Source organism: Dermochelys coriacea, chromosome 14 (assembly GCF_009764565.3).
Source record: "Dermochelys coriacea isolate rDerCor1 chromosome 14, rDerCor1.pri.v4, whole genome shotgun sequence".
Lineage (NCBI taxonomy): Eukaryota > Metazoa > Chordata > Testudines > Dermochelyidae > Dermochelys > Dermochelys coriacea.
Genome location: NC_050081.1, coordinates 32,019,290 through 32,039,140, shown reverse-complemented (window position 1 = coordinate 32,039,140; position 19,851 = coordinate 32,019,290). Strand labels below are relative to the sequence as shown.

At 46.1% G+C, this 19,851-nt stretch overlaps 1 protein-coding gene, 1 long non-coding RNA gene and 2 other non-coding genes across 6 annotated transcripts in view; 3 read left to right on the top strand and 1 right to left on the bottom strand.

Moving 5' to 3' along the window:
* LOC119842529 overlaps positions 1 to 3,425 on the bottom strand; it is a 30,073-nt gene extending 26,648 nt beyond the window's left edge. For 2 of the 3 annotated variants that reach the window (XR_005288760.2, XR_005288761.2), the window contains exons 1-3: positions 3,364 to 3,401; positions 2,671 to 2,752; positions 2,295 to 2,420 (exon numbers count right to left, since the gene is read on the bottom strand). This is a non-coding gene — a long non-coding RNA (uncharacterized LOC119842529). Of the gene's footprint in view, positions 1 to 2,294; positions 2,421 to 2,670; positions 2,753 to 3,363 lie in introns of all 3 variants that reach the window. The other variant, XR_006275633.1, reaches the window with a different exon arrangement.
* The window catches only part of LOC119842527 (E3 ubiquitin-protein ligase TRIM7-like), a 28,069-nt gene extending 18,126 nt beyond the window's left edge, over positions 1 to 9,943 (top strand). The window contains 2 exon segments of the mRNA XM_043497166.1: positions 2,404 to 2,439; positions 8,599 to 9,943. Of these exon segments, the coding sequence (XP_043353101.1) occupies positions 2,404 to 2,439; positions 8,599 to 9,113 (551 nt within the window). The 3' untranslated portion in view covers positions 9,114 to 9,943.
* Positions 9,944 to 17,615: 7,672 nt separating this feature from the next.
* TRNAT-UGU lies at positions 17,616 to 17,688 on the top strand. Its single transcript has one exon. It is a non-coding gene; the product is annotated as a tRNA-Thr (tRNA).
* Positions 17,689 to 18,866: 1,178 nt separating this feature from the next.
* TRNAP-UGG lies at positions 18,867 to 18,938 on the top strand. Its single transcript has one exon. It is a non-coding gene; the product is annotated as a tRNA-Pro (tRNA).
* The last annotated feature ends 913 nt before the right edge of the window (positions 18,939 to 19,851 follow it).

Here is a 19,851-nt window from a genome sequence, read left to right as displayed (position 1 = left end):
AAGCATGAGAAATTAGTGAAACTAAAACAACAGGGCCTTTCTTAGATGACAGGTTTCAGAGTAGCAGCCCTGTTAGTCTGTATTCGCAAAAAGAAAAGGAGTACCCGTGGCACCTTAGAGACTAACAAATTTATTAGAGCATAAGCTTTCGTGAGCTACAGCTCACTTCATCGGATGCATTCGGTGGAAAATACAGTGGGGAGATTTATATACAAACACAGAGAACATGAAACAATGGTTTTATCATACACACAGTAAGAAGAGTGATCACTTAAGATGAGCTATTAGGGTAATAGCTCAATTTAAGTGATCACTCTCCTTACAGTGTGTATGATAAAACCCATTGTTTCATGTTCTCTGTGTTTGTATATAAATCTCCCCACTGTATTTTTCACCAAATGCACCCGATGAAGTGAGCTGTAGCTCACGAAAGCTTATGCTCAAATAAATTTGTTAGTCTCTAAGGTGCCACAAGTACTCCTGTTATTTTTTGCGAATACAGACTAACACAGCTGCTACTCTGACTCCTGAACAGAGAGCCTTTGCCACTGAAGCCCGGTTTTGAGGTTTTAAGTGGTGCCTAGACCTCTGCAGAAGGGGGATTTTCATCTACTGACTTCAGTGGACAATTTGCTTAACTAAGAACCAAAAATGAGAACAAGGCCCAATAACATTAGACAAGCTCTGCAGAGCTCTGTGACTACAGACAGACCCATGGGACAGAATTTGAGAGAGCCATTAAACATTAAGGCCAGTCAAGAAGTGACCAGCAATGATAATGTTTACAATGATTTTTCACTCATTACTGACATTCAAAACAGTCTGTTAGCTAAGGGTGAATCCGCTGAGTATTCAGGCTCTTCTCAAGTGGAAAGCAACGAGGTGGAGTTCCCAAGGTTGCCAACGCTTGTCATTTTTATCACCAGTCTGCTGACACTGGGCATTGTGCTCAAAGCCCCAGCTTCCCAGAGTCAAGCTATTTCACGAGGCTCTCCGCTGTCATAGTTTTAAAAAGGAAGTTTCTAGACCATGTGGTTGCACAGAAAAGCTTGAGAACATGGCCCGAGAGTGTAGCTTAACGTCTCAGAAATCAGACAGCACAGAAAAATAATAAGAAAAGTATTTATATTTTAAGCCAATCTCATGATTTTTGGGGGGTGGTGACTCATGACTTTTGAGTGCTAGGGATTGGCCATTCTGGGGGTGTGTATAAGAGACCAGGGGAGGCTAAGCCTCCCAAGAAAAGGCCAGCCATGCAGGGTGGAACTGCCACGGATGTGGTGCAGATCACCCCTCCGGAGGCACGCCAGCCGGTCGCCGCCTTTGGAGCGCCGGAAGTGAAGCTCCATAGAAGTGGGGGATGGGTCCTGGGCTTCTCCCCACCTCCACTCTGCCTCTTTCCCCGGGGTTCTGCCCCCACTGCACCTCTTCCCCCGAGGCCTCCCTCCGCCCACTTCTCACTTCTCCCCACCTTCTCCCCCTCTGTTGCTCGCTTAGGGCAGGAAAAAATGATGGGGCTTTGGCCCCATGACCCCCTGGTGGCTTTTATGGGAAGGGGGAGGGCAGAGAGGATTGAGCAGCAGGCGAGAGGGCCCTAAGGGTGGAGAGGCATGAGTGGTGGGCGGGAGGGGGGTGTCTCGGGGGAGGGGGCGGTGAGGTGCTAGCAGGGGATGAGGAGGGCTTTGAGAGAAGGGGCTGAGCGGGAGCGGGGCCTGGGGCAGAGTGGGGGTGGAGCGCAGGAGGGACCTTGGGGGGAGGAGGCTGAGCGGAGGTGGGCTTCGAGATGGATCAGGTGGGCGGGGCCACGGTCCAGGCTCGCTCACGCCCAGCCTCTCCAAATGTGGGAGTCACGCTCCACCCGTGTTGGCTATGCTGAATTCCTCCCACCCCTAAGCGACTTCGTTATGCTGATCTAACCCCCCATATACACAGCACTATGTTGATGGGAGAGCTTCTCCCACTGACCTAGCTACCGCCTCTCAGGGAGGTGGATTAACTACGTTGATGGGAGAGCTCTCTCCCATTGGCATAGGAGCGTCTTCACTTAAATAGCACAGTGGTGCAACTGCATCAGTACGGCGGCGGTAGTTGCAGTGTTTTAAGTGTAGACCTGCCCTAACACTGTCTACACTGAGGGTTAGGTCAATATAGCTATGTCTCTGTGGAATGTCCACACCCCTGAGAGACGTAGCTATGCTGAAGCAAGATGCAGCAATGTAAGTGTCAACTTGCCCTTAGTGATGTTACTTGAAGTTAAGTTTGTCCAGCCCTTAGTCATGTTACTGGGAACTTACCCACAGGAGCAGTCCTGTTGAAGTGGCAATATTCTTCTGAATAAAGTTTCCTTACTGATCCTCTTTGGTATATCAGCATCGGCACTAACTGACTTTCTTCTTCTTTCAGAGACTCTGCAGGATGAACTGGGAAAAGGTGAAAAAGGTAAAAGGAACATAGACTTTACATAGTTGTAATTTGCAAAGGGTTTTGGCACAGGCACCAACTTTCTTCTTTTCGGGTGGGTGCTCCAATCCCACTCTGCCCCGAGGCCCTACCTCCACTCCGCCTTTTCTCCCAAGGCCCCACCCTTGCTCTGTCTCTTCCCTCCCCCACTCCGCTCCCTTTCCCCAGCGCCTCTTCCCCACAGCTGAACAGCTGATTGCCAGGGCTCACCAAACAGCTGATTGGCAGGTGGCTGGTGGGTGGTGAACCCACTATTTTTTCCCTGCCCCTGGAGTATCCACGGAATCGGCACCTACAGGTTTTGGTGGAAAAAAAATGACAATTTTAATTTTCTTCTTTCTCAATGATTTCCAGATGCAGTTGGCTTAGGGTTGGTCTACACTAAAAAGTGAAGTTGACCCAGCTGTGTTGCTCAGGAGCGAAAAAATCCACACTCCATAGCGACAAAGTTAACCTAAGTCTCCAGGTAGACTGCGCTAGGTCAACAGAAGAATTATTTTGTTGACCTAGCTGCCTCTTGGGAAGGTGGATTACCTATGCTGACGGGAACTCATCTCCTTAGCATAGGTGGTGCCTACACTGAAGCTCTACAGTGGCCCAGCTGCAGCTGTAGCATTTCAAATGTAGACAAGCCCTCAGTTCAAGAGTCAAAAGATGGATTTTCTCACTGAGGCTCTGCAAGTCAAGCTGGGTCCTTTCTGCCTGTTACACACACCAGCCTGCAGCTTTCAATGGAAAGCATAGAGATTTTAACTTACTCTGGTGTCATCCAGTTCCTTCTGTCTTGGTTTCTCAGGCATTTCAAACAGCAAATTAAGGTCTTGGTTTTGCCAAACTTACTCTGAGGTCTGGTCTAGAAAGTTTGACTGGCATAGCTATGTCAGAAATGTGAAAAAATCTTACCTCTAATGGATATCCAGTAGAACCTCAGAGTTACAAACAGACCAGTCAACTACACACCTCATTTGGAACTGGAAGTATGTCATCAGGCAGCAGCAGAGACCCCCCCACAAAAAAAAAGAAAAAGAAAAAGAAAGAAAAGCAAATACAGGACAGTCCTGTGTTAAACATAAACTACTAAAAAAAATTAAAAAAGAAAAGCTGCATTTTTCTTCTGCATAGTAAAGTTTCAAAGCTGTATTAAGTCAGTGTTCAGTTGTAAGTTTTTGAAAGAACCATAACGTTTTATTTAGAGCAGGGGTCCTCAAACTTCATTTCACCGCGACCCCCTTCTGACAACAAAAATCACTACACGACCCCAGGAGCATGGACCGAACACTGAGCCCTGGGCGGGGCTGGGTCAGGGGGGGCAAAGCCAAAGCTCAAGGGCTTCAGCCCCAGGCAGGAGGCCTGTAACCTGAGCCCCGCCACCCAGGGCTGAAGCCCTGGGGCTTTGGCTTTGGCCCCGGGTAGTGGGGCTTAGGCTTTGGCTTGGGCCTCAAGTCCCAGCAAGTCTAATGACAGCCTTGGCAACCCCATTAAAACAGGGTCTCAAACCACTTTGGGGTCCCAACCCACAGTTTGAGAATTGTTGGTTTACAGGTTTCAGAGTAGCAGCCATGTTAGTCTGTATTCGCAAAAAGAAAAGGAGGACTTGTGACACCTTAGAGACTAACAAATTTATTTGAGCATAAGCTTTCGTGAGCTACAGCTCACTTCCTCGGATGCATTCAGTGGAAAATACAGTGGGGAGATTTATATACACACACAGAGAACATGAAACAATGGGTGTTACCATACACACTGTAAGAAGTGATCACTTAAGGTGAGCTATTACTAGCAGGAGAGCGGGGGGGGGAGGGAAACCTTTTGTAGTGATAATCAAGGTGGGCCATTTCCAGCAGTTGACAAGAACGTCTGAGGAAAAGTGGGGGGCGGGGGAATAAAGATGGGGAAATAGTTTTACTTTGTGGAATGACCCATCCACTCCCAGTCTCTATTCAAGCCTAAGTTAATTGTATCCAGTTTGAAAATTAATTCCAATTCAGCAGTCTCTGATTGGAGTCTGTTTCTGAAAGTTTTTTGTTGAAGAATTGCAACTTTTAGGTCTGTAATCGAGTGACCAAAGAGATTGAAGTGTTCTCCAACTGGTTTTTGAATGTTATAATTCTTGACGTCTGATTTGTGTCCATTTATTCTTTTACGTAGAGACTGTTTGACCAATGTACTTGTCAGAGGGGCATTGCTGGCACATGATGGCATATATCACATTGGTAGATGTGCAGGTGAATGAGCCTCTGATAGTGTGGCTGATGTGATTAGGCCCTATGATGGTGTCCCCTGAATAGATATGTGGACACAGTTGGCAACGGGCTTTGTTGCAAGGATAGGTTCCTGCGTTAGTGGTTCTGTTGTGTGTGTGTGGTTGCTGGTGAATATTTATTTCAGGTTGGGGGGCTGTCACTAGCCATCACCTTCAACCCCCAACTAAAACCTCTCCAACGCATCATCAAGGATCTACAACCTATCCTGAAGGATGACCCATCCCTCTCACAGATCTTGGGAGACAGGCCAGTCCTTGCTTACAGAAAGCCCCCCAACCTGAAGCAAATATTTCCCCATGTTTATTCCCTCCCCCACCCCCCTCTGTTCCTCAGATGTTCTTGTCAACTGCTGGAAATGGCCCACTTTGATTAGCACTACAAAAGGTTCCCCCCCCCAACTCTCCTGGTGGTAATAGCTCACCTTAAGTGATCACTCTCCTTACAGTGTGTATGGTAACACCCATTGTTTCATGTTCTCTATGTATATAAATCTCCCCACTGTATTTTCCACTGAATGCATCCGATGAAGTGAGCTGCAGCTCACGAAAGCTGACGCTCAAATAAATTTGTTAGTCTCTAAGGTGCCACAAGTCCTCCTTTTCTTTATGTTGGTTTACAGTTACGGATCTTTCAGAGTTATGAACAACCTCCATTCCTGAGGTGTGCGTAACTCTGAGGTTCTACTGTAGCTGTGCTAGTAAGAGCCCTTGTGCAGATGCAATTATAGCAGCAAAAATACCTTGCTGGTACAGCTTATTCCGTTCAGGGAACTGGTTTAAGCTATATCAGCAAAAGAACTCAGCTGTGTCTCCACTTTGATTAGCTATGCTACTATACCTTACTGATAGCAAACCCTTTTTCGTGTAAACAAGATCACAGTGGGCCTTTACTCCATGAGAAATCAAGAGAGCACCCTGTGAAGAAGGACTTATCCAAAGCAAATTGCTGTCCAATTTTCTTTTCAACAGGCTTTAGATCAGACCCTAAGTTATAATTCATGGCAATGTTATCAACTCTCACAATCTTATTACATGTCTCATGATAGCTGATGTTTTATTTAAAGCCCCAGTACCAGAAATCTGTGATTTGAGAGAATCTCAGCTTTCTTTTTTGTTTTAAAAGAATACATTCCCAGTCCTGTTGGCTGTGGAAAAATTGGAAAATGTGACCCGAGGGCATCCCAAAGGCTCAGAAACCAGCCAACAAATAACCCTACATTTATCATTATTTAAACAAATCTCAAGATTTCTGTAGGGAGGGGGGTCAGACTTGTGATTTTTGAACATTTGGGGTTGACAAACTTGCAAGGGGTGAAATCCACCTAGGTACAGAGAACATAAGAATGGCCATACTGGGTCAGACCAAAGGTCCGTCTTGCCCTGTATCCTGTCTTCCAACAATGGCCAATGCCAGGTGCTTCGGAGAATGAAAAGAATGGACAATCATCAAGTTATCCATCTTCTGTGGCCCATTCCCAGCTTCTGGCAAACAACAGCTAGGGATATCATCCCTGCCCATCCTGGCTAATAGCCATTGATGGACCAATCCTCCATGAACTTATCTAGTTCTTTTTTGAACCCTGTTATAGTCTTGGCCTTCACAACATCCTCTGGCAAGGAGTTCCACATTTTGACTGTGCGTTGTGTGACAAAATACTTCCTTTTGTTTGTTTTAAACTAGTTGCCTATTAATTTCATTTGGTGATGCCTAGTTCTTGTGTTGTGAGAAGGAGTAAATAACAGCATATGGCCCACCCATGACCTTAGTCCTACTCAAGGCCTATATTGAAGGCCTAAGCTTGAGATAAATTATCCCTAGGCCTTGTAGTGATCTCTGCAAAGGTGTGGATTTCATCCAGTGACAATAGGAAGGGCAGAATCAAGACTGCAAACATTTTTTAAAAGTGCATAAAATCAGTATTACCCTTTAAATGAATCCAGGTGATTTCATGGCTCAGATATTTTGGGGCTACCCCCTCTGCCTAATATGGATGCTCTCTGTTAACAAACAGGCTTTTCACCCTCACTCTATTCTAGTCCACATCACTTTCACGTCTGCCATGTCACCAGCTTTCACACCCATCTCTGTGGTGCTGCCACAAAGTCTTGGCCTTTTGCAGGCTCAGCTGAGTGCCTGAGCAAAGCCCCAGAGGGCCTAGGCTGAGGTTTTCAAGCCTGGGTGCCTAAAGTAATACTCCTCAATTTATAATTGGGCAGCTAGATCTCTAAGGGCTTTGTTTTCAGAAGTGCTAAGCAGCCACAAATCCAACTGAAGCCAATGGGAGCAGCCGGATCTGGGAAGCCAGAGCTGAATACTCTTAAATTTGAAGCAGTTTCGGGGAGGCAAAACAGAAGCCGCATGGCTGGGCCAACGGGCATAAAACTGTGGGGCAAAATCCGGCCTCTATTGAAGCCAATGTCAGTTTTGTAACTCATTTCAGTGGGCCAAGGTTTCATCCATGAGGACAAAGATGGAGCCTATTTAAGTTCATTGGGAAATTTCAGGTCCTTTTTTGTGGTACTGAAAAGCTGGGATTTTCAGTGAAATGTAAGGAATTTAAGCCTTGGAACCCAAATCCTTGATGCTTCTAAAACCCCAGATTCTGTTTGCCAGAAGCTGGGAATGGGTGACGGGGAATGGATCACTGGATGATTACCTTCTTCTGTTCATTGTCTCTGGAGAATCTGGCATTGGCCACTGTCGGAAGACAGGCTACTGGGCTAGATTGACCTTTGGTCTGACTCAGTACGGACGTTCTTATGTTCTTATGTTAACACGACTTGACAGTTCATGGGAGGCAGCTGTATTGCTTGAGGATATGCCATTTTCACCTTGCAACTTTGCTACCTATAGTCACAATTTGAGGTGACTTAGGGTGCGTCTGCATAGCAACTAGACATTCACTGCTGGCCCTTGCCAGATGACTCTGGCTCGCGGCGCTTGGGCTGTGGGGCTGTTTCATTGCTGTGTAGACATCTGTGCTTGGGCTGGAGCCAGGAGTCTAAGACCCTGTGAAGTGGGAGGATTCCAGAAGTTGGGCTCCAGCCCAAGGCCAGAAATCTACTCAGCAATGAAACAGCCCGAGCCCCACAAGGCCAAGTCAGCTGGCACGGGCCATCCGTGCTATGTGCTGTGTTTTGTGCTGTGTGAACATACCCTTAAGCTATCTGATTGTTTTAAGCCTGACTTTGTGAATAAAGCATAATTTTATCTACCCTCTTCCTTAAGACCCATCTTCATCCAATCTGAGGTATGGAGATATGTTTAGGCCAAGATTTTCAACACTGACTGGTAGGTATTCTAAGGATACTCAGTTTTTAAGAGGTTCTGGTTTTTAGAAGATGGTGTGTCAAGCACCTTATGTGTCTCACATCGAGCACCTAAATACGTAAGTGGCCTCATTTTTAGAAGTGCTGAGCCACCACAAATTCAACTGAAGCCAGTGGAAACTGCGAATTCAGATCTGAACCATCTCAACTAGGAACCGGTTTGGACTGGAGGGTCCAGGTCTCACTTGTTCTTAGGCCCCTCCCAGAAAATAGAGGCACCCCAATTTTGAAAAACTTGACCTAGGTATCAGTTGCTTTTTATTACAGCAGAACCCTTGTTTTACAAATAATTGAAGACTGAGGTGTTCATAACATTGAAAAGGAGATGCTGCGGGGAGGAGGAGGCATTGATCCATGGGGCTGACAGTGGGTGCAGAGCATCCACTGTTTTTTTCTGGGGGTGCTCCAGCCCTGGAGACCTATGGAGTCAGCACCTATGAAATCAAGCTTCTAGTGCAGATATAAAATTGCTAATCATTTGCATGGGGTTTGCATAGTTTCTCCTTCTACTGGTAATTCTACATTGTTGTTCTTATTATCCACAGAGGACCTGACTCTGGATCCGGATACAGCCAACCAGCTGCTCATCTTATCCACAGATCTCAAGAGTGTGAGGATGGGATGCCGAAAACAGGAGCTGCCTGATAACCCCAAGCGATTCGACACTAACTCCCGGGTGCTGGCTTTGGAAGGATTCAAGTCGGGGAGGCATTACTGGGAGGTGGAAGTGGGGGCCTCAGACGGCTGGGCTTTTGGGGTGGCCAGGGAGTCAGTGAGGAGGAAAGGTCTGACTCAGTTTTCCCCTGAGGAGGGGATCTGGGCAGTACAACAAAACGGAGGGCGCTACTGGGCTGTCACCTCCCCTCAACGCACCCCGCTTTGCATTGGTGAGAGGCTCAGTAAGGTCCGGGTGCACCTAGACTACGAAGGGGAAGAGGTGTCATTCTACAACGCTGAGAACATGCAACACATGTTTACTTTTAATGTTGCCTTTCATGAGAGGGTGTTCCCCCTCTTTTCTGTCTGCTCCACAATCACCTACATTAAACTGTGTCCCTGAAACTTGCAAAACAATTCACTTAAGACTTGCCAGGGTGCCCCTCACAGAAAAAGCAGCCAGAAACCATGAAGATGAGTATGGCATTAATGCAATAGCTAGGTTGTTAGCTAGCTAGCCTAGGCAGTTGCTTGTGTTTTCATGATCAGATCATCTAGCCCTGACCAGAACAGGTCCAGACTACATGGCAGTTGGTCTATATTTGTGATCCATGAGGTTGGGCCGAAAGTTCCTTAAAATCAATAAACAGACTCCAGTTGACTTAAGTGGGCTTTGGACTTAAGAGGGCAGGTGCAATGAGGGGAGATTTTCAGAAAACTGCCAGTGTAGACAAAGATTGTCAACAGGGCAAAAGCAATATGACCAGGTCTAAGGACTTGTAAATTACCACATTTAAGCCAAACCAATTTAAATAAGGACTACTCTGATTTAAATGCATCTACATTGGGGTTTTGCTTTAGTCTAACAAGATCAATGGTAAATCCATATAGTTAAACTGTTGCAACTTTTCTAATAAAAGCCAGGGTCTAATGCTGCTAGAAACAGCTGACCCTTGTCTAAACTACAGCTTCCATCACGGGAGCAGCACCAGTCCCGCAATTGCTTAACACTTTCCCTATAGTAGTGGATGCCTTAGTGAGAGCCTCTGATTGTTTTCTTTATTTGAAGGCTAGATGCTACTCCTATTTGTGTGACCCATGCACCTCTTCTGTATCTCTTGATGTGTAAATTGTTTGAAAGTCAATGGCAAATAATTCTTTGCATGATGGGGCTTGGAAACTCACTGATTGTCAAAAGGCCTTGTAGTAGAAATAAAATCTGAAAGCACTCTATGAATGTTTATTTTGCTTTCATTTGATATTATTCAGAATTGACCTCATGTATTTTCCATATGATCAAGTCAAACCCAAGCCCAAGGATTACACACCATTTAAAACTGGGCTTAAATGGGATGAAAATGATATTTCAGTTTTGTGTTGGCTTTCTTCAGTGGGTGGAAAATTTCTCATAATTTATTTTTATTAGAAGCTCCAAGACTTAGGTATTTATACATAAAACTTCAGTGTGATGGGAAGTTCTGTCTGGAAAACACCTTGTTGTGTTGTAACTTTATAGAGACTAACAACCTGAATCTGAAAACCTGGGTAATGAGTCTCATGCAAATAGACTTTCCTCAGTATTTCAGGCTCCAAGACAGGTTGAAAATACCCCTAGGAGCATAAGGGAGGATTGTGAAGTCATAAGAACACTAGCATGTAATGAAAGAGACATGGCATCCATGCTCTGCTCTGCTACAAACTCCTCTTGTGAACTTAGACCACTCAGTCTCTCTGTTTCAGAGTAGCAGCCGTGTTAGTCTGTATTTGCAAAAAGAAAAGGAGTACTTGTGGCACCTTAGAGACAAACAAATTTATTAGAGCATAAGCTTTCATGAGCTACAGCTCACTTCATCGGATAAATTTGGTGGAAAAAACAGAGGGGAGATTGATATACACACACAGCGAACATGAAACAATGGGTTTATCATACACACTGTAAGGAGAGTGATCACTTAAGATAAGCCATCACCAGCAGTGGGGGGGGGAAGGAGGAAAACCTTTCATGGTGACAAGCAAGGTAGGCTAATTCCAGCAGTTAACAAGAATATCAGAGGAACAGTGAGGGGTGGGGGGGGGGAGAAATACCATGGGGAAATAGGTTTCAGAGTAGCAGCCCTGTTAGTCTGTATTTGCAAAAAGAAAAGGAGTACTTGTGGCACCTTAGAGACTAACAAATTTATTAGAGCATAAGCTTTCGTGAGCTACAGCTCACTTCATCGGATGCATTTGGTGGAAAAAAGAGGAGAGATTTATATACACACACAGAGAACATGAAACAATGGGTTTATCATACACACTGTAAGGAGAGTGATCACTTAAGATAAGCCATCACCAGCAGCAGGGGGGGAAAGGAGAAAACCTTTCATGGTGACAAGCAAGGTAGGCTAATTCCAGCAGTTAACAAGAATATCAGAGGAACATTGGGGGGTGGGGTGGGAGGGAGAAATATCATGGGGAAATAGTTTTACTTTGTGTAATGACTCATCCATTCCCAGTCTCTATTCAAGCCTAAGTTAATTGTATCCAGTTTGCAAATTAATTCCAATTCAGTAGTCTCTCCTTGGAGTCTGTTTTTGAAGCTTTTTTGTTGAAGTATAGCCACTCTTAGGTCTGTGATCGAGTGACCAGAGAGATTGAAGTGTTCTCCAACTGGTTTTTGAATGTTATAATTCTTGACGTCTGATTTGTGTCCATTCATTCTTTTACGTAGAGACTGTCCAGTTTGGCCAATGTACATGGCAGAGGGGCATTGCTGGCACATGATGGCATATATCACATTGGTAGATGCGCAGGTGAACGAGCCTCTGATAGTGTGGCTGATGTGATTAGGCCCTATGATGGTATCCCCTGAATAGATATGTGGACAGAGTTGGCAACGGGCTTTGTTGCAAGGATAGGTTCCTGGGTTAGTGGTTCTTTTGTGTGGTGTGTGGTTGCTGGTGAGTATTTGCTTCAGATTGGGGGGCTGTCTGTAAGCAAGGACTGGTCTGTCTCCCAAGATCTATGAGAGTGATGGGTCGTCCTTCAGGATAGGTTGTAGATCCTTGATGATGCGTTGGAGAGGTTTTAGTTGGGGGCTGAAGGTGATGGCTAGTGGCGTTCTGTTGTTTTCTTTGTTAGGCCTGTCCTGTAGTAGGTGACTTCTGGGTACTCTTCTGGCTCTGTCAATCTGTTTCTTCACTTCAGCAGGTGGGTATTGTAGTTGTAGGAATGCATGATAGAGATCTTGTAGGTGTTTGTCTCTGTCTGAGGGGTTGGAGCAAATGCGGTTATATAGTAGCGCTTGGCTGTAGACAATGGATCGAGTGGTATGATCTGGATGAAAGCTAGAGGCATGTAGGTAGGAATAGCGGTCAGCAGGTTTCCGATATAGGGTGGTGTTTATGTGACCATCGCTTTAGCACCGTAGTGTCCAGGAAGTGGATCTCTTGTGTGGACTGGTCCAGGCTGAGGTTGATGGTGGGATGGAAATTATTGAAATCATGGTGGAATTCCTCAAGAGCTTCTTTTCCATGCGTCCAGATGATGAAAATGTCATCAATGTAGCGCAAGTAGAGTAGGGGCATTAGGGGACGAGAGCTGAGGAAGCGTTGTTCTAAGTCAGTCATAAAAATGTTGGCATACTGTGGGGCCATGCGGGTACCCATCGCAGTGCCGCTGATTTGAAGGTATACATTGTCACCAAATGTGAAATAGTTATGGATCAGGACAAAGTCACAAAGTTGATGGCTGAACTTTGTGACTTTGTCCTGACCCATAACTATGAAGTGAGCTGTAGCTCATGAAAGCTTATGCTCTAATAAATTTGTTAGTCTCTAAGGTGCCACAAGTACTCCTTTTCTTTTTCAGTCTCTCTTTGTGCCTGTTCCCAATCTGTAAAGAGACAATAATACTGAACTCCTCGCAGTGGTGCTCTAAGGATAAATACATTGACGATTGAGAGGTATGTGGACACTATGTTAATGGGGACCATATATGACAGACAGGGGAATATTATCTTTCATAGTATTTCTGTGGTTGTCAGACTGATGCTAGCTAGAGCCAAGAAGAGCAGAGATGAATGAAGATTAGGGAGGTGGGGAATGGTATTAACTTCAATTTTTGGTCCGTCAGAAAAATGTTATTCAAGTTTATCTTGAGAGATCAGCATGATAAATGAATCTGACAGAGTGTATTTCTTCTCATTATTGCACAATGTAGAAATGCGAGTGCATGCCATGAAGGATGCCACTGATTAAACCATGCGTATGCAGCAAACATTTAGGCAGAGGCAGTATTGTGTATGGGTTAGAAAAGGTGACCTGGAAACAGGATCCTGGATTCCATTCCTGGCTATCACAATGACATAATCTCTCACCAATTAATGCATCTAATGCATTTAATATATTCCTTAGTAAAAGTTTGCTTAGTGCTTTGAAAAAAAAGTCAAGTGCCAAGCAATTAATGATGACATATGATCTGCTGTAGTTGTTGTATGCAAATAAAGTCTAGCGAACACACAACACTGCAAGGTTTCAGAGTAGCAGCTGTGTTAGTCTGTATTCGCAAAAAGAAAAGGAGTACTTGTGGCACCTTAGAGACTAACAAATTTATTTGAGCATAAGCTTTCGTGAGCTACAGCTCACTTCACCTGTCAGCACTTCCCACCCTGCCGCTGCTAAAGAGCTGTTTGGCTGCTCCGGGAGATGTGGAGAGGAGCGGGATGTGGTGCACACAGGGAGGAGGCAGGGAAGAGGCGGGGCCAGGGAGGGGATTTGGGGAAGGAGTCGGAATAGGGGCAGTGAGGGGGCGGAGTTGGGGCGGGGACTTTGGGGAAGGGGTTAGAATGGGGGTGGGGCAGGGGCTGGGCCTCATGGAAGGGGTGGAGTCAGGGCGGGGCCGGGGCAGAGGAGGGTTGAGCAGAAGTTGGTGCCTATGGATACTAGTGTTGTGACAAAGCCCCAGCTACCTGCCCAGAGTCATGCTATTTCAGGAGAAACAGCGTGACTCTGGGCAGGTAGGTTTCATTTTCTATAAAAGGAAGTTTGTAGACCGAGAGCTAAAACCGTGCTGGAGAGGACCCTGAAGGGTGCCACCTGTTGGCAATATGAGGAAAACCTGAGATGGAAGCCAGAGTAGGGCAAGGTGATATGCAACTGGGATGCCAGTAACTGCTTCCTCCCTCGAGGCAGCTTCACCCGATTTGCTGGCTGGAGATTCATCAATAAGACCCAGCTCAGTTGTGTCCCGCTGAAGGGGCCATCCACTAAGGGAATGGGGACAAGCCATGCAGAGTGTGCGGATATACGAAGGCAAGGCATTGGACTGCTATGGAGAGAAACTGGAAATATCTTCTGTATGACTGCTTGTAAGTTGGAGCTAGGTATAGGATAGCAGAAAAGAGCAGTGGGGCTATGGTATAGCACTTGCATATATTGTACAGACACTCTTATCTCAACCTGTGTATTATATAATTTTAACATTAGGTTTAATAAAATTTTTATATCTCTTCTTATCAGTTTAATTACTGAGGCAGAAACTGCACTTTGTAGAAGACTCAACCTGCTATCCTGAAGAAGACTACTATTTTGAAGATGGATTCTGCTGCTGCTTCAAAAGAAGATCTTCATGCACCTTCGGAGGCTCCAGGACAGACCAAGAACACCCTCAGTGCTTCCAGAACATTGCTTCCTTGAAGAAAACCTGTGGAAATGCTGCTGTAGGGGGATCTTGCACCTCGAGGACGGCCTTCCAGGACATCACAGCCAGGACAAACATCGTCTCCCCAGCTCTTCAGGAGAAAGATGCCACAAGGAGAACTTCTTCCACCTCCTCTACTGCCCAGGATTCTGCTGCTGGTTGTTGTCCTGCTGTGCAAAAAGGTACCTCAGCCGGCAGGACCAGTCTCTCCTCAGAGACCAGTCTCTCCTCAGAAACCACACAGCGGGACCTCAACACCTCACTAGATGCCTGCCCAGCCAAACCTCTCCATACTACTCTCCCAGCGCAATGAGAACCATCTAGTGAGTCCACTGATATGACTGAAGCCCATCCAGCAGAGGGAGAAGAAAGGGAGAATGATTGCCTCTACCTCCAATATCCCCTCCCTATGGACATTGTCCTCTGCCCCTTCTGCTATCCAGTCCGAGGATTCCAGTACATTGACAGTCTCAGCAGACACCTCAAAAAAATCCATGGCAAGCAGATTGCCTTCCGGTGTGCCCTCTGTGACCTGCCTTTTGAGACGCAGAAAAAATGTAAGTTGCATCAAGTTTCCTGCAAGGGACATCTCACATAAGAAGAATCTCAACTCTACCAGACTATGTTGCCACCATCCCATCTCTGCTCTGAATGCAGAAACACCACATGCTCCAACTCCGGCTTCCGACTGCCCAAATACTCTGGCTACTGCATCATAGCCAACTCCCCCAGAGCCAGAGTACGAAAAGGTGGTCCAACAATCTACTGAGGGAAGGACTACCCCTGCCCATGGGACCACCCAAAAGCATACTACCGTTGAAGGAGTGAGTAAGTGCTGCCTTAAAAATCCCTAAGCTGGTCCCCAACAAGAGGAGGATCAGCGCTCCCTCGCAGCTTACACGAGGCAACTCCATCTCCAGACAGCTTAGTGCTTCCTCACAGAATGTTCATCATGACACCATCAGCAGAAGGGTCAGTGCCCCCGCGCAGGTAACTTAACGGGATCCTGTCATCAGAAGAGCTAGCTTCACCACACAGGCTACCCAGTGAGACCCAGCTAGTGGAGGAGCTATCTACGCCGCTAGGACCATGCAAAGGGACCTTACCCCTAGGCAGACGAGCGTGGCCTCCAACACCGCCCACCAGGACCTTGTCCCCAAAAGGTCTCACACTTCACGAAGACCCCTCCCCACCCCGACAGAACTCATCCACAGAAGGAACAGCATTGCTCTGGAAACTCACAAGCAAGACCGCATCCCTAAAAGGGCCATTACCGCTGCCCCTAAAACTGTCCTTCCTAAAAGGACAAGTGCTGCCCTAAAAACTGCAAAGGAAAACACTGCCCTCATTTCGGATATCACGCCTCAAGATCCAGATGAACAGAGTACTCAAAACCGGGAGGAAAATAGGCATCAGGCTAATCTCACAGCAGTTTTCCGGCCTGAGCTTGTGGAGATTGAGCAGCCAGAGGAGCAGCAGCCTTCCGCGAGGGCTGCCACACCACGGCAAGCCACTTGGATGGAGGAGTTGGCGAGGACAGCCTCCTTCAATAACTTTGACCTCCTGGTAGACAGACTCACTAAGACCTGTCTGCAAAAATTGTATCTGGGAGGAAGGGAACTCAGGAGAACACACCGACTGCTCACAGAGCTCCAGCATGGAGACATAACAACAACCACCACCACAGGAGAGAAGCCAGGAGAAGGAACATCAGTCACCACTACGACCCAGCAGCAGCAGCCAGGATCCAGAAGCTCTACCTGTCAAACCGCCCTAAGGCTATGAAAGAGATCCTCAACAGGCCCTCACCCTACTGCACAATCCCATCCGAGAGACTATTTTCATACTTCAGGGGTGTGTTTGACCATGTAGCTTAGAACGACATGCAGTGACTAGGGTGCCTTCATCCTTTACCCCACCTTGACTATGCAGAGGACCTGGAACAAGACTTTACAGCACAGGAAGTAGAGACCAGACTTACAAAGACCAAAACCACAGCCCCAGGAGAAGATGGCATTCACTACAACTTCCTGAAAAAATGAGACCCCGGCTCCCTGGTACTAACTGCCATTTTCAACAAATGCAAACAGTTCCTCTGTACTCCCAGCTCCTGGAAGAAGTCTATGACGGTGCTTGTCTACAAGAAAGGGGAGTGCAACGAAATAACTGCATGAATTCTGTGGACTTGATTCTTCTTCTCTGCATCAAGTGAAGGCTCTCAGTGTGGTATAGTGCACCCAGCCCACATGGGTCCTGATCCTGTTTTTTTTAAAACCTACTGTAATGTAAATTCAGTTTAATAATACTCAACTTCTGGTTCTTCTGATTTGGTAGAACTCAGACAGAGTTCTTAGAGAATATTACAGTACTCAGAGTATTTTGCTTCTCATTATTGCACAATGTAGAAATGCAAGTGCATTCCATGCTGGATGCCATTGATTAAACCATGCATATGCAGCAAACATCTAGGCAGAGACAGTTTTGTATATGGGTTAAAAAAGGGGAGTGTGAAACAGGATCATGGATTTTATTCCTGGCTTTCACAATGACATTATTCATCACCAATTTAATACATCTAATCCATTTAATATTTCTTGAATCAAAGTTTGGTTAGTGCATTGGAAAAAAAAGAAAAGAAAAGTGCCCAGCAATTAATGGGATGACATGTGATCTGCTGCATTTGTTGTGTGCAAATAAAGAGCAGTGAACACACAACACTGCAAACTATTGATTTCACTTCTGGCAAGTTTCAGAGTAGCAGCCGTGTTAGTCTGTATTCACAAAAAGAAAAGGAGGACTTGTGGCACCTTAGAGACTAACAAATGTATTTGAGCATAAGCTTTCGTGAGCTACAGCATCCGATGAAGTGAGTACTCCTTTTCTACTTCTGGCAAGCAATATTTAATTTAGCCAACCTTCAGGGTGCAATACACAGTCAGTACAGAAGGTGGTAGCCTCACCACACATGTTTTTCAAGGTCAGAGCCAGCTGGCCAGCAACGTGTGTGTGGCGAGTCTCTTTTCCTGTTTGTTTCTTACAGCGGGCTGCAGAGCTTGGAGGACGAGCCAAAGGAGACTTGTTATGCAAATCCTTACATTGCCATCGACTCCCGGTGAATAAAGATACTTTTAATTGGGGTCAGAACATTAATCCAGATCCTGAGCAAAGCACAGGTCAAAAGATCTTCACCATTCTAGGCAGGACAGAAGAAGATCTTACAGCTACGGGCTCCATAGCTCAGGGGTTAGAGCACTGGTCTTGTCAACCAGGGGTCGCGAGTTCAAATCTCGCTGGGGCCTCAGGTTGTCTTTTCTTCACCCATGTCCCTTCATTTTTTTTTAAAAAATGTTATTTTTTAACGAAAGCTTTTATCCCGCTTTCCAGGAGATCAGTCACATTCCTTGAGTTTTTTCAAATGTCAACCAGTGTGTTGGACCACCAGCTAATTATTTGAGACACAAGCGAAGTGACAAGACAAACTTTGAAGCAGAGCTATTCTTAGCTCACTTTCACCAACAGAAGCTGGTCCAACAAGAGATGTTACCTCACCCACCTTGTCACTCTAATATCCTTGGGGCAACACTGCAAATGGTAAATTCTTAGAAAGGCTAGAGCTATATATGTTGGCACATCTAAGCACTCATGCAATCGTGGATTTTAAAATTTAGTACCTGATAGTCTCTTTTTCTTTGGGAGAAGGTTTTTATCTGGAAACACTTGCTGCCTCAGTTTACATTACAAAAAGAATGGGGTGGGGAAAGGGAATCAGGAGGATAAAAATCTGCTGCTCTCTACAGCTGTTACCAGAAATTTAGGTTTCAGAGTAGCAGCCGTGTAGTCTGTATTCGCAAAAAGAAAAGGAGGACTTGTGGCACCTTAGAGACTAACACATTTATTAGAGCATAAGCTTTCGTGAGCTACAGCTCACTTCATGCATCCGATGAAGTGAGCTGTAGCTCACGAAAGCTTATGCTCTAATAAATGTGTTAGTCTCTAAGGTGCCACAAGTCCTCCTTTTCTTTTTTCAGAAAATAAGGAATTGTCAGAGCAGATGGGTGATACGTTTTTCACTTATGGTGTTGGAAAGAAAGAATGAATGATTGGAGAGGGGAAGGGATTAAAGGGGAAAAATGAATTAAAGGCAAGTCTCTCTTGCTGAAAGCAAGAATGCAGCCGATGAAGTGAACTGTAGCTCAGGAAAGCTTATGCTCTAATAAATGTGTTAGTCTCTAAGGCGCCCCAAGTCCTCCTTTTCTTTTTGCGAATACAGACTAACACGGCTGCTGCTCTGAAACTTGCTGAAAGCTGAATCACTGAGCAGAACTGGGCGCTGAAGGAGTCGCAGAGGGAGACGAAAGTGAGTTGGAGCAAGAGAAGGGAAGAAAAGTGTGAGTGATTCCAAAAAAGCAAAAGCCTCACACAGTGCGTCACCTAATGACAACTCTCAAGTAATTCCTCAGCGGTTGACCGTATATCTGGCTCGTTGGTCTAGGGGTATGATTCTCGCTTTGGGTGCGAGAGGTCCCGGGTTCAAATCCCGGACGAGCCCTCTTTTGTATTTTAAAAATACGTATTGGCAAAAGGGACCTGACAAACGTGCACAGTTTGCCCGGGGACCGGGCAAATTATGCCCTGCTGTGCAAATACACAGGAACAGTGACGTCCTTAGCTTGTGCTTTTGCAGTGGTTGCTTCGCTCTGGGGTTGGGGACTTGCCACGTGGTCTGATGAGTTTTTGCTGAGCCAGGCAGCACACCGAGGGATTATACAACGGAATAGCAGGAAGAAAAACAAAACACACTGGGGAGGAGTTAACCCGGGCGACCCAGGCTGATGGGGAAGCGGGGAAGAAGAGATCCATAGATTTGGTGGGGGAGAGGAGGAATGAAGACAGGATGTCAGGAGGCTGTAGATAAAACATTCCCTATAGGGTGACCCAGGGTGGCAAGTACCCCGCAGTGCAGGGCTTCCTGCAAATCACCCAAGGGGCTCATAGCTCCCCAAAGTGGGGGCTGAAAAGCTAGAAGTGGCCTAACAGCAGGGCATAGAACCAGGGAGTGAGGGGGGATGTTGAGGGGTGGGGGGCAGGCTGCCAGTATGGGGACCAACTGGGGTTTCCTGGGGGGAGCTCTGTAAGAGGGGAATTCGCGGGCGGTGGGAATTGTTTTCAGGGCTCTTGAAAAAGAGCGCGGCGTGGTGGGGTGTTAAAGGGGGCACAGTCAGTAGCAGGGTTATTTTTGGGAAAGGGATGCAGGGGTGCCTTAACGGGCTGCTTGGTACGGGAAGGAGGGAGGAATTCGGGTTGCTTGAATGGAGACCTGCAGAGCCTAATTAAGTGGGTGCTTTACTGCTGGAGATTGTTGTTTTTTGGGGGAGGGTGGAAACAAGACTGATTATTTCTGCTATAGGTTTCAGAGTAGCAGCCGTGTTAGTCTGTATTCGCAAAAAGAAAAGGAGGACTTG